The sequence below is a fragment of the Chrysochloris asiatica genome, unplaced genomic scaffold (assembly GCF_000296735.1).
Source record: "Chrysochloris asiatica unplaced genomic scaffold, ChrAsi1.0 scaffold00211, whole genome shotgun sequence".
Taxonomy (NCBI): Eukaryota; Metazoa; Chordata; class Mammalia; order Afrosoricida; family Chrysochloridae; genus Chrysochloris; species Chrysochloris asiatica.
Window position 1 is genome coordinate 1180754 of NW_006408729.1, and position 14943 is coordinate 1195696.

Genomic DNA, 14943 nt, shown 5'->3' on the forward strand with positions numbered 1-14943 from the left:
TTTGAAATTTTCTGTTCAGCTCTTGGACCTCCTCAATTCTTCCATTTCTTTGCTTTAGCGTCTCTACACTGGAAAGGAAGTTTCAGTGTCTCTTCTGATATCCATTTTCCTTCTTTCTTATCTCCTCATACATAGACTTCTATAATAACAAGGAGCCCTGATAGTGTAGTGGTTATAAGTTGGGCTGCTAACCACAAGGTCAACAATTCATATCCACCAGTTACTCCACAGAAGAAAGATGAGGTTTTCTGTTCTATAAACATTTACAGCCTCAGAAACTCTAGAGGGTCTATATGAGTCAGAACTGACTCGACATAACACAGCCACCACCACCATAATAGCAGGAGCCCTAGTAGCATAGTGGTCTTTCCATTACATTTTTTGTGAACTTTTACAGCCCCTTCATATGTGGCGCTGTGGGTTAATGCGCCAGACTGCAAAGTCATTTGATCTACAAGGTCAGTGGTTCAAACTCACCAGTCACTCCTTGGAAACCCTATACAGGGTCGCTATGGGTTGAAACTTACTCAACGGCACTTAACAACAACAACATATTTCTTAAGACAACTTCTCATTGCCATTGAGTCAAAATATGCTATTCAGACCCACCTGTGTCTAGCCTCTCTGCAGGAGAAAGATGTGGCAGTCTGCATCCATAAAGATTGCTCTGCTGCTGTTGAGTGCCATGGAGTTGGTTCCAACTCATAGCAACCCTATATAGAGTTTCCAAGGAGTGGCTGTGAGGTTGAACAACCATACTTCAGGTTCAAAGTCATCTTGCAATCTAGTATTTATCCTGCAACACCACACCAGATTACAGCCTTGAAAACCCTATGGGATGGTTCTGCTCTTTTCTATGGGGTCATTATTAGTCAAAACCGACTTGATAAAAACAAATTTGGCTTGCTTGATTTTAAGTTCCCTACTATTGGTTTCTGTGTTCTTTCTATTGGTCTTTAATAAATATTTAATGTTGTTGTTAAGTGTTGTCAAACAGGCACTTAACAGCAGCATTCCGATCTTGTTGGAAGCAGACTGCCACATCTTTCTCCCACAGAGAGGCTACAGAGGCTGGAGAAGCTGGTGTGTTTGAATCACAGATTTTGACTAGGTGGCAATGAGAAGTGGTCTTAAGAAATATGAGGGGGCTGCAAAAATGATGGTAGTGGTTGTGTATGGGAGCAGAAAGCCTCATTTTATATAGGGTTGCTATGAATCGGAACCAACTGTACAGCACTTAACAACACTATATATGTAGTATTTAATAAGTCTTTAAATATAATTTAGCTAAATCATAGCATTAGCCTGAGAACAATGAAAATAAAGAAAAAGCAGCATTCTATGAATCGTGTGCTGTCCTAGCTGTCTTTCCATTGATAAGACTATTAGCTTTAGTGAAACTTATATCTAGTAAGTTCTTAATCATTAAAGGAAATTTTACTTATAGAATAAAATCAGCAGATATTTTCAAAGTCTCCTAAGAAAGGTAGGAAGTCTTAGGAGTTACCACTGCTGACTAAAATATAAACTAATGATCAGATTTTACTTCTGTATCACTTTAGACCAGAGCTGCAATCAGAATTTGCTTTCCTGATGGTATAGAAAGGAGACTGTGCTTCTCTTTCCTGCTCTAATCATTGTTCTCCCTTCAGGTTGTTGCTAGGACCCCATGGCAACAGCTCAATTACTTTTTAGATGATGCCTCCAAATATAATTTTGTTCAATATCCAATTATTAGCTGTTGAGCCTTTAGAAATTTAAAAACAACTGGTTTTTCAATTTTTCAAAAATTGAACTATCCCTGAGATCAAACAGATTACTTTTGATTTGATGGTGTTATTACCAAAAAGGACACACTCAAGAACTTTACCCTGAAGCCTTAGCCATTGCTATTTATGGATATTATACCAATGTGGTTTATCTTATTTGAAAGCTATTGACATCTCTGTTTAGTTTTTGTTTAAAAAATTATTTATAGAGCTTTTGCATAATTTTATTGTTTTTCTCATTAGAATTACTTTGACAAAAGCCACTGTCGAATATCAAAAAGATGTTATAAGGCTATTAAAAGAAAATCTTAGAAGAAGCCAACAGGTACAAGAAACCTCAAGTAAGTAGAAAATGCAAATACTTTTAGATCCTTTCCACTTTGTATCACAATGCATTTATATTATTTTGAAGACTGCTATTATATGAAGTAGCTTCGAAGAATTTATGGACAAATCCCATTACTTTTTTTTTTAAGGTTTTATTGTGGATTGAGTGATAGTTTACATGGGATAACATCGGTTTTACACTCGTCATTTCACTGCAATGATTACAAATCCCATTACCTTTTCATAACAGTTTTCCACAGACTTTTTGAAACCCCCCTATATATATGACAGTGAAGAGTATACCTGAGTTAACCACTAAATTGAAGATAAGTTTTTAAAATTAATTCACTGGAATCATGTCCATACAGGGATATCTCCATAGTTTGCTATAATCTCAAATTTTTATCCATTATAAAATTCTTAAAAAACATATGCATGAAAATATCTTCATACGATTATTAAGTGCCATTGAGTCACATCGGACTCATAGCAACCCTGCATAGGATTTGTAAGGTTATAACTATCAATACAGAACTGTCCTTCCCAATGGAAATAACAAATGTATTTTTTAATGTATTTAATTATATGCAAATAGAATCATGGTATGGCTGCATTTAGGGTTACCTATAGGTGGGTGGTTCAAATCCACCAGCCGCTCCTTGGAAACCCTATCTAGGGGCACTATGAGTGGGAACCAACTCGATGACACTTAACATCAACAACATATGCAACTACTAAATTATAATCTGTACACAGAAAAATAAATGTATGTCCTGATTGTTTTTAGTATTTAATATGAGTTGATGCTTGTTTGTATAACTCTTGGAAATTCATCTAAATTACAGTTTCTAGGTCTAATGGCCAAATTTCTGCTTATGCTTTCTTCAAACTGTACTTTTGTCCATGTTTCTGTATCTTATGTTTTATTTGAAAAGAAAATATTAGATAATGTGAGGAGAGCTTTGTGTAGTAGAGCAAGCACTGAACTAAAGATGGACCTGGGCTATAGACTGACTACCCTCAATTAATGGCTGTGGTGATTCAAGGTGACATCTGACCTAACTTTTGTCCTTGTTCTAAGAATCAGGCCAAAGTTGTGTATCAAAGCATGATAAAGAATTGACAATTAAAATGTAAGATGTTATTTGCCTATGTAATTGTCTAAGTAGTTCTTTTAAAAAAGAAAGAAAGAAAATATTGAGTGAAGGTTAAAGATGTTGTACATTACAAAACATGGCTTGAGCATCCCTAGTGTCTGTTACAGAATAATCACAGCTCTTAACTGGAAAACTTAAAGGGATAAAAATAGAACTGAGGATTCTTTGTTGTTACAGGACAGATAGGATAATGACTTTTGATTTGTAAGTGACCTTCAAGTATAATTCAGAAATCTCCCTACCCCGCTGCACCCTTCTTTTTTGAGTTACCTGGAAGTTCTTGACTAGTGGATTACTTCACTGTTTGAGCACCTTAAGATTTTATGCAAGTTTACCTACAGTTTATAAAACACCGTCCCTTGCATTACTTTTACACATACACAGTAAATGAAAAGCATTACTGCTTAGGGTTCCAGTTTATATATGCACAGCCTTATTGCATCTTTAAGCAGATGTGCTCTCTCAGTAATACACTTGTCGTAATCTCTTTAAGGTGCTTACCAAAAAAATAAATTAAAAATCAAAGCACAGTAGCTTCCAAGAGTATCTGCTGGACTACTTAAATTCAAGACAGAGAGGTCATCATGGCAGCTGTTTTTAGACGTGACAAAGGGTGATCTTGAACTGACTTGACAGCACTTAACAACAGTAGCAAGTGGTAATCTTAATAGATTTTCTCAAAAGATTATCATGTTGTTATGTGCTGTTTGTTATGTGCTATTACATTGGTTTCAATTCTTAGCGACCCTGTATTGGGTTTCCAAAGCTGTAAATCTTAGAGGGAGCAGAGAGTTTCATCTTTCTCCCACAGAACAGCTAGTGGGCTTGAAACACCAACACTGTGATTAGCAGTACAGTGCTTATCCTACAAAGCCACAAAGAAGTTTTAAGAAAATTGAAAACTTTATTGGTGAGAAAAAAGCTAGGAAAGTTGAACTGAGGAATTTTTTCCCATCTGGACAGTTCACCTGTCCTATGAGAATTTCCTCAGAAAACCTTATCCCATCCTCCCTACAACCCTGATCTTGCACCTTCAGGCTTCTTTATGTTCCCCAGACTCAAAGATCATTTCAGAGAAACATGATTTGAGCACCTTGAGGATGCTGAAACTGCTATTTTGTTATTTTGCTATTTTGACATGGTGTAAATCGAAGAGTGCATAATTCTTCAGGGAACGGTTAGAGAGATGGAAACACTCTCTTCAGATGTTGGCTATGTCAAGAAACAATAGCTTTACATGTTCATATTTTTGTTTAATAAAGATGTCTATGATTTTTTTAACAGTACTTTCTGACTTGCTCTAGTATAGTATAGATTACTTAATAATACTAATAACTTTTTTTTTTTAACATTGACAATTTCATTATTTACCTTCCTGAAATAGGTCAGTAACTGTTACCTACAGTATGGAGATATGCTAGTACATTTCTGTGTTACCATTATTTAGTAATTATGCTAAAGGTTTGTTTTTGTTATTCTTTTTGGTGAAAAATTACATAGCAAACATTTGTCAATTCAACATTATAAGTTAGTGGTATCAATTACATTAATCATGAAACTGTCACGACTCCATTTCCAAATTATCCCATCACCATTAACCACTAATAAACTGGTGTGTATACTTGTTTCATATTTGCATCATAGACTAGCTATCCTTTTTCACTCAGCATAATGGTTCAGGGCTTTTCTTTTTATGCCTGCTTAATATTTCATTGTATATAGGAAGGGGTGGGATTCAAAAAGTTGGTAGAAAAATTCCATCATCCTTTAATTCCATTTTTCCATGAACTTTTTTTGAAGCTCCCTTGTATGCCACGTGTTTTTTCATCCACTTATCTGTTGGAGGGCATTTCAGTTGTGTCCATCTTTTGACTGTTGTGAACAGTGCTGCAATAAACATTGTTTTACAGTTAATTTGTGCTTTAGTATCATTCTAAGGCATATTCAGTTACTTGTAATGCACTGAGTGACTCAGGCAAAGGGAAGTCCTGCCCCTCACTCCAGGTTGTAGAGGATACATCATTGGAGGATGACCTTACCTGCCAGGGTTTCTTTAACTGCTGTCTTGGTGAAGGATCTTAGTGATCTGGATTATGATAGTGCAGTTTGGGGTAGAGAGAAGCAGATGGATTCTAGAAACATTTTGAATTGATGATCAATTAAATATGGGCTGTGAGGACAGTGTAGCCAAGAATGACTTTCATGGAGATGGTATTTGAGATGTTTGGATTCTTTAGCAACTTATATTATTGCATTTAATAATGTTTCCTTTATTTCAACTTTGGAGACAAAACTATCCCTTGTTTGTGTATTTGTCTCCCACAGTGGTATCAGAAAATGTTGATTCTCAGCCTTTAAATAAAGTCATAACCTGTGGAGGTGGCAGCGGCATTGTGCAAAGCACAAAAGCTCTAATTTTGAAAAGTGAACATATGAAGCTAGAAAACGAAGTCTCTAAGTTAAAGCAGAAAAATGAACAACTAATAAAGCAACAGAATGAACTGTTAAGGTAAGATCTGCTTACGAGGTAAAGACATTGTGCTTAGGTCTATTTCATGTGGTGGAGGTGATATATGCGTGCATGTACATAAATGTATTGTTTGAAGTTGGCAACCGTTCACACATGGGAAATGTAATTTTTAGAGTTTATGTAATAGTGTCTTTTTTTAAGAGAAATAAGAATATGGCAGCATCATTCCAGATGTCTGCTATTCAGCAACCAATTTCTTTTTAACTCAGCTAAGAATCAGAAAGTAAAGACTTGGAAGGACCAGCTTAAATATTTCACAGTTCCTTATACCCAAATCGGTGAGGATTGTCACAAAAGAGATCCCCTGAATCCATTTTAATAGCCTATTTATTTACCTTATCAGTTCTAACAAACTTAATTATTTGATTTTTAGAGCCTACAGAATATTGGAGTCTGCAATCATTGTAATGACACAAAGTGTTATGATTTGTAGAATGCAGAACTGATGATCTGAAATGCTCACTCAATTCACAATAAAAAGTAAAAAATAAAAAAAATTAGACACTGTGCAAAACACACTACTTGTAATTAAATGTAAGACAGGTTGACATTAAACAATTATATAAACCACTACAGTAAGGGCTATTTAAAAACCAAAAGGACATTATGTAAGAGTATTACAAATAGAACCAATCATCTCGAGATTTGTTGGTTTAGGGAGGAGGGATGATCAAGAAACTAATATATCACAGTAAATTTGAAAAATTAGTAGGGATTAGGCTAGATGAAAGGAAAGAGGGGTAAGCATTTCTAGGCTGAGGCTTGGAATCAGGAAGAATAACCAATTGGTGAAACTGAAAGATACCTAATGTAGCCATGGTATGGAATTTGAGACAAAGTATGGTACAAGAAGAAATACCAGAAGTAAATGGGTCCAGATTATACAAGACCTTATCAATCATTGTTATTCATTATGTTGTTGGTAAGTGCCATTGAGCCAATTCTGACTCATAGCAACCTTGTATAGGGATTCCAAGGAGCACCTTGTAGATTTAAACCACCAACCTTGCAGATAAGTGCTTATCCTGCAGCACCTCACCAGGACTCCATTATTAGTTATGTTGTTGTTGTTAAGTGCCATCGAGTCGATTCCGACCCATAGCAACCCTGTATAGAGTTTCCGAGGAGTGATTAGTGAGCTTGAACCACCGACCTTGCAGTTCAAACGGCTTATTATCAGTTCTACAGTATCCTAAATATTATTGGAAAGGCAGTGGAGGATTTTAGGCAGGGGCCTGATGAGATCATACAGCATCTTGGCTGCTAACATGGGGGAGCCAATTAGGAAGATATTTATGATAGTTCTGGCAAAAGGTTTTGTCATGGACTAGAATGGTATGGATGCAGATAGAAATAAGGAAATGAATTTCAGAGAGAGTTATGAGGTTGTGAAAACAAACTTGGCCGGTTGATTAAATTAAGAAGAGAGAACTCTAGGATTGCATCCCAGATTTCTGTCAGGAAGAACTGAATGAATGGTGATGGTATTTCCTGTCAGAAGTAAGACTATCTAATTTAGAAAAACACAATGCAATATATACTTTTAAAGATCAGAAAAGATCGTCCATGTAGAAGATGCATTTATTAAATTGTCATAGCAAAGTACCATTAAGTAAACCACTCTGGATATCATTAATTCATTTAAAAACACAATATTATACACTGTGCTTACTTTTCAAGATTCTATCACCAGCAGCTTTGCTGTAGCTCTTTAGTTGATGTAGACCCATTCCATTCTCTGAAGTGGAAATAGTCCAACCAAGAAGCATTCGATGGAATTGAAATTTAATGTAAATACATTTCAGGAATTAAATCATCTTACAGTCTACTTCTTCTTCCCTCCCCCTCCCCCCCTCCCACATTTAAGCAACAATCGTCGTCTTTCTAAAGAGATCAAAACATGGAAGGAAAGAACCATTAAAAGAGAAGCTCATAAAGAATTGACCTGTGAGAATTCCCCAAAGTCTCCTAAACTGACTGGGACACCTTCTAAAAATAGACAACACTTGCCTTCACAATGTAAGGAACGAAATTTGCAAGATCCTGTGCCAAAGGAATCGCCGAAGTCTTGGTTTTTTGATAGCCGATCAAAGTCTTTACCAACATCTTACCCAGTTCGCTATTTTGATAACTCAAGTTTAGGCCTTTGCCCAGGTAGGTAAATGTATTAATTACGTGGATAAAGGTTTTAACTCTTATATAATATGTATTCCCCAAGACAAATATGAAGAAGAAATGAAGTACTTGAGCAAGTTATAGTACACAGATTGATTTGCTGTTCCTATAAACAGTTCAGAAGCTCTGGTGGCACTGTGGGTTAAATGTTGGGCTGCCAACTTACAAGGTTGGTAATTCAAACCTGTCAGCCACTCTGCCAGGAAAAAGATGAGGCTGTCTGTTCCCTTACAGATTGTAGTCTCAGGAACCCTAGGGAGCAGTTCTACTCTGTCCTTTAGGGTCACTATGAGTCCGAATTGATTCGATGGCAGGGGGATGAGATGTGAAAAGTCCATTTCTCCAAAGTGTAGCTTTGGGGAACGCACTCACTTTTTATTCCAAGTGAAGTCTATCCTGCCTCTTACACTTTCAACTTTCCCCTAAAATATACAAGCATCTCTCTTAAGAAAGATACCACCCTCCAAAGTATTTTACTAAAAAGGTTTTTTTCAGATCAGTTCAGTGGGCTAACATTACCTATAGCTTTGTATGTTCTGAGCTCCTACTATGCATTACCTGTGAGACACTGATGGTATTGGTATGCAAAACCAGGCATTCTCTCTGCCCTCACAGAATTGATTGTTGTTGTTTTGTTGTTATGTGCCATGGAGTCGGTTCCGACCCATAGCGACCCTGTACAGGGTTTCCGAGGCTGTAAATCTTTACGGGAGCAGAACACCTCATCTTTCTCCCACGGAGCAGCTGGTAGTTTCAAACTGCTGACCTTGCGGTTCACAGCCCGATTCATAACCACTATGCTACCAGAGCTCCATAGTCTAATGAAAGATGCAGACCTTGACCAGGTAGTTAAAACAAAGTAAAAGTGTAGTGGTGTAAAAGGGTATGAGGGCATATAGTAAGTATTTTATCAATAGTAAGTCTTCCTTGAGAAAGGAACTGAGTTGGCTAAACTAAACAACCCAGTGCCATTAACTAGATCCTGACTTTTAGCAATCCCATAGGACAGAACAGAAGTGTTCCACAAGGTTTCCAAGGATCTTTATGAAAGTAGACGGCCTCACCTTTCTCCCACAGAGTGACTGGTGGGTTCAAACCAGCAACCTTTTGGCTGGCTGCCCAGCGCTTAACCTACAGCACTACCCAGGGCTCCAGCTACACAAGAAGGAAGAGAAAGCATTATAGGCAGGTGGAACAACAACAGCCCTGGGGCAGGAGCAAGCATGATCGGGGAAGAGACAAGCTTGAGTGGATGGAGTTAGCAAGGCCAAAGAGATAGCCAGACATGCAGGACTTAGATTGTGAAAAGAATGTTTACTTTATCTTGAGAGCATTTAGTAGAAGTCTTTGAAAGATTTTAAAAGCAGGCCAGGGGGACATAATGGGTTGCAAATCAAACCTGAGTTGTGGGATAACCAACAAATATTAAGATCAAGTGTTAATTATGGGCAGTTGTCTAAGCAAGACTTGATGAAAGCTTGGATTCAGGCAGGTGTAGGAGAGAGAGAGAGATTTGGGAGTCAAGTCGGCAGCATTGGGTGCCTGATTGAATGTGGTGGAGAAGGAGTGGAAAGTTTCAGTACCCCCAGTTCTTCAGGGTGCTGTCCACAGAGGCAGAGAGGACTGTAAGAAAAGCTGTGTTCCATCTTGTGTCTTGTAGTCTTTCTCACTACAAAGCATTTATTGTGTGCTTAGGTATGCACGGTCCCAGGCTTGAGGCTATTTAAAAAGAATCATTCAGCCTGCACTCTTTGTGATAGTGTTTGTATCTATTAGAATCACCCTATTAATACAACTCCAGAATTCTAAAGCAACAAAATTGCACACTAAGCTTCGAAATCATTTCAAGCTTTGCACAAAGGTTGTCAAGGTTTATGAGCACTGTACCTTGTGACTAAAATGAAATCAATCCATTCTCATTAACTGCACGTAGGAATCAGGTCACTTTGGTAACCTGAAAGTGCTCTTTGGGACCTAATAAGGCACAAAACCACTAGGAAGAAATCTGTTTGAACTACTGTTTCCTTGATACATTTAAGTACATTCCATTGTCCAGGTCCTTAAGCAGAAATTTTGTTACATACACACACATACATCTTATTGTAGAAGTGTCTTATAAAAAACTATAAGAAGCTCTGATTCACCTCTGATCCTATCAAAGGCATGTGCATAATGTGAATTAATGCAAACTGCAAATAAAAATGCCTACATCTTTTCACCAATGTATGAATCTGCCTGGCACTGTTTTGGGATGGAATAAATAAGAGTAGCCTACAGGAATGGAATGTGTAAATCAAAAATGGGTCAAATCAGAATTAAAGAAGATATTCCCAGCTTTAATTAGTAAAAATATTACTGTAGGAAAAATTTCATGTCAGTGTTTACTTGCAATTATAAAAAGTAATCTAAATTACCTCAACAAATTAAGATAGTTGCCAAGGCCAGTGATACTAGATTTACTTTATGAGTATTGTTTATAGATATTACTGAAATATATTTTAAGGCAGAAAAGTTTTTCAAAGATGACTAAATATTCTCTAATCTACGTACTATTTGTTTATGACACCACCACCCTCCCCTTAAACAGGGTAAAAGAAAATCCAACTATATTAGTATATGTTTGATTCACTTTGAATCTCAAATAGATGAATTTCAAATAGATTTTACTTCTTGTTTAAAATGGTTTTCTAACACAATAGTTGTTTATTTTTACAACCATCTGCTTTGGATTTTTTTTTTCCTTGATTGCTTATTCAGGTTTTGAGAGACATAAACTTCTCAAACTCTGAAAAAGTGAAATACACATTTTTAGTGATCAAACACAATGAAACTAATGACCACACTGCTATTTTTCACTTCTCATGTCTTTCCTATCTTGACATCTTTTCCCCTCCCAGCCATGCTTGGTTTTCTGTATGTGTAATTTTTTAATAGAATTAATTTAAGGTTTTATTTTCTGTCTCAGAGGAACACACGGTGGGAGCAGAAAATGTGGACCCTGAGCCAGAGCTGCCATGGCATACCTCTTCCGGAAAAGATGTGCCTGATTGTAAAACCCAGTAGCTCCTCTCTCACTCCTCTGGAGGGCCAGCCCTCCTTGTTCAGAAACAGCCACGGTAGCCGCCCTGCCATCTCTCTCTGGCAGTGATCACACGTCCAACTTAATTCACGGTCTGTTTTCACTTGACCACTAGAATAGGAAGTTCAAAGAATCAGAAACCATTTATTCCTGGTATTTCAACAAGTGATGAAAGTGCATTGTTCTTAGTGGTCATATTTTAGAGTTGAAGGATTTTACTTATTTGTATGTTTTGTAAAGAATAGAGTTATTAAAGGAATTTCTAGTCTTTCTATGTTTGTAGTCATGTATACATTTTTATTAATGTTAAGTTATCCATATATTACTTAGGCAATTTAAAAGCATAATATGTAAAGTAATATAAAACATCATTTAATTAAGAAAATTACAAACTCCTTTTTTATTACCTGGTACATTCAATAAATGTTTACTCACCTGTCTGAATTACAGTTCTGTAATATAAATTTTTTTGTGTGTTCTGGGGTGGTCAGGGTATATTTTGCTTTCCTCTTGTTGAGTTTCAGGATTTTGCTGTGAAAATCTGTGCACAATTTCTGGCTTTAAATTATTAAAGGCTAATAGGGACTCTGTCCTTAACACTCTAGTCCTACTCTTCTTCTTGGTGTCATACTACAAGAGTTTTTTCTCACTTTTCTAATACCCCATCTACCATAACCCTTATACAAGCAATCTCGATTGGTTAGTTGGCAGACATTGTTCTCTCCACTGAAAAATCTTCAGTGATCTTTGGTTCTACCCCTTTCATTTTAGGCATGAGGAAAAAAGCACCAGCATTTCTATCAACGTTTCATAAACCTGCAGTTCCCACAGATACTCAGAATATTCATGGGTGGGCTTTATGAGGTCTGTAAAATTTCTGAAATTTTATGTAAACTTTCATGTGTATATATATTTTTTTCAGAATTGCTAGATTCCATGCTTGCTTTTATCATTCTCGGGCCATCTGTGACCCTGTCAAAGGCTAAAAGCAGTGGGTTTGAGAGTATCCCTATCTTACTTTTTTGTCATGTAACTGAAGCACCACAAAAAAAATAGCAGGTGGCGTAAGGACAGAGCTAAAGTGATTTCAAGGCACTTTGGCTCTTCGGAAGGAAGATTCATCCAAAGGAAGAGATAATGGTGGTGCTATAGGATAAGCATCATAATGTAGGTAGTCCAAACCCACCAGGTGGTCCTGGGAAAACCTATACAGAATCACTGAGTTGGATACAGTTTAAGGACACTTAGCAACGATCCCCATCATTCCAAAATCTCTGGATTTGATATTTTCCCTTATGTTAACATACTAACAGGGATCCCCGGTGGCACAATGGATTAAGCATTGGGTGGCTAATCATAAAGGTCAGCAGTTTGAACCCATCAGTCTCTATCAGAAACATGAAACTGTCAGCTTTTGTAGAGATTTATAGCCTCAGAAACTCTGGAACAGTTCTTCTCAGTCCTATAGGGTCTCCAACAGTGGATTTGGTTTCATGTTAATAGTAACATCCTGGTAGTAACACTGTAGGATCAGCACTGGACTGTGAACCACAAGGCCAGCAGTTCAAACCCACCAGCTGCTTCTCAGAAATGCTGTATAGGTTTGTTATGAGTCAGAACTAGCTTGCCAGCACTTAGCAGCAACAAGACCTGTCCCTTCATCTCTCCTTTCTAACCTTGCCCAAACATCACACTGTACTAGAGCTGCAGATCTAACTGGTTACTGAGACTATCAGCACTGAACTGCAAACCACAACGTCGAAAGATGAGAGCCTACCAGCCTCTCCGCAGGAGAAAGATGAGGCTTTCTGTTCCTGTCAATATTTAAAGCCTGGGAAGTGCTCTACAGGGTCACTGAATTGAAACTGACTCCACAGCACTTAGCAACAATTAATAGAAGACTTGAAAACATGGTTGGTCTAGAAAGGACTTTATTTAATTTTCATACAGAAGTTCATAGAAGGTAGTGCAGCTTGAAAATGAGGTAAATGAGCTTGAAAAGAAAGGTTGGTACAGTAAGATTGCTTTCTAGGAACCAGTTTACTTCTGTTGCCCTGCTCTGTCTTTAATGTGTGCATTCTGACCTCATACCAAGGCGTACAATGGCTCCTTCATCTCCTGGCATCATACCCACATTCTAGGCTAAAAGAAGGGGAGAAGAAAAAGCCATAAAACTACTAAAGAAGCCTTGCCTTTCTACTCAAGAAGCAAGTCCTCAGAAATGCCAGCCTTTTTTTTTTTTGTAACCATACCGGAGTATCTGAATTACTTAGCCACTCCTTGCAGTAAAGTTTGTTGTTAAGTGTCATGGAATCGGTTCCAACTCATAGCGACCCTGTGTAAGGTTTCTGAGCCTCATCTTTCTTTCACAGAGCAACTGATGGGTTCCAACTGCCGACTTTGTTTACCAGTCCAGTGCTTATTCTACAGCTACCAGTCTCCCCTTATTGGTAGTAGTTGCAGCTAAGGAGGCTAGAAATTTGAGATTTTTTTGCTTTCCAACCTTAATAAAATGAAAGGGTAAAATGAGTTGGATGGCTGTTGCATAAACCCACTTAGACTATGTGCAAGAAAACTTAACACAAGCAGTGCTCAACCACCCATCTAATGAAATCTAGCCTAAAGAGCTCATAAAATCTAGATCTTTATTTTTTAGTCCTGTCTCTGTTGTCAGCAAAACATGAGGTGGTTTTTTGTTTGTTTCTTTCTTTTCTTTTCTTTTCTTTTCAAGCTCATTTATGTTCTCTTCATCCAAATTTGACTTGTTACCCAAGGTGCTCTTCCCTTTCCAGCCTCCACACTTGGTGCAAGTTTCACACCCGACTCTCACCCCACCTCACTCCCAGTGTGGTGATGGTGGGAAGTGCCATCAAGACAGTTCTGACTCTTAGCGACCCTGAATAGAGTTTCCAAGGAGCGGCTGGTGAACTTGAACTGCCGACCTTGCAGTCAAGTGCTTATCCTACTGCACCACACCAGAAGTCCAACTCCTCAGTGTAGACAGGATATATTGGAGTTAGATCAGGCTGAACATGACAAAGTAATGATAATTGTACCTTAAACACAATAAATTCTTCCTCACACACAGAAAATTCAGGTGAAGGATCAGGAAGACAGGATCTTCAATGAACTGGGTTCCTTCCATGTTACGCCCTGCAATCTTGGGGTTCCTGTATGGCACTGGAGGATAAGCACTCAGCTACAAGTTCAGTTTGAACTGCAAGGTCAGTAGTTCAAACTCACCAGCAGCTCCTAGGAAACCCTATACAGGGTTGCTGTGAGTCGGAACTGACTCAGTGGTACTAAACAACAATCTTTGGTTCAAACCTACCAGAAGCTTCTCGAAAACCCTGTACAGGGTTTGACTCAGAACCCACTCACCGGCACTTAACACACCCACATATCTTCCACATGAAGCATCTAAGTTAAATTTGATTACCCCTGAGTTCTGCTGACACAATGCTTAGGATGGTGTTTGGAAATTACCAAGAACTCCACAGGAGAAAGACCTGATGATCTGCTTACACAAAGATGAACTCACTGCCATCAAGTTGATTGTGACTCATTGGGACCTATAGGACAAGAGTTGAACTGCCCGTAAGGTTTCCAAGGCTGTACATGTCTATGAATCCAGCCTGCTACATCTTTCAACAAAGTTTGAACCACTGGCTTTTTCTTTAGCACCAAGATCTTAACCACAGCACCACTAGTATTCCTTTCATAAATTACAACTAGGAAACCCTATAGAGCAATTCTACTCTGTCACAGGGGCATCTATGAGTCAAAATCCCTGCACCTATCAACTCCATAACAGCATATTATAGTCACAAATTACTGAGTCTTAGTGTAATGCCTTTGAGTTGTGGTGTTGGAGGAGAATACTGAAAGTGCCATGGACTGCCAAAA

General features: G+C 37.9%; 1 protein-coding gene across 1 annotated transcript in view; it reads left to right on the forward strand.

Moving 5' to 3' along the window:
• The window catches only part of CENPE (centromere protein E, 312kDa), a 100245-nt gene extending 89224 nt beyond the window's left edge, over window positions 1-11021 (forward strand). Inside the window, exons 46-49 of the mRNA XM_006872724.1 lie at window positions 2013-2110; window positions 5579-5762; window positions 7651-7937; window positions 10924-11021. Coding sequence (XP_006872786.1) covers window positions 2013-2110; window positions 5579-5762; window positions 7651-7937; window positions 10924-11021 — 667 coding nt within the window. The remainder of the gene's footprint in view (window positions 1-2012; window positions 2111-5578; window positions 5763-7650; window positions 7938-10923) is intronic.
• Window positions 11022-14943: the final 3922 nt, after the last annotated feature.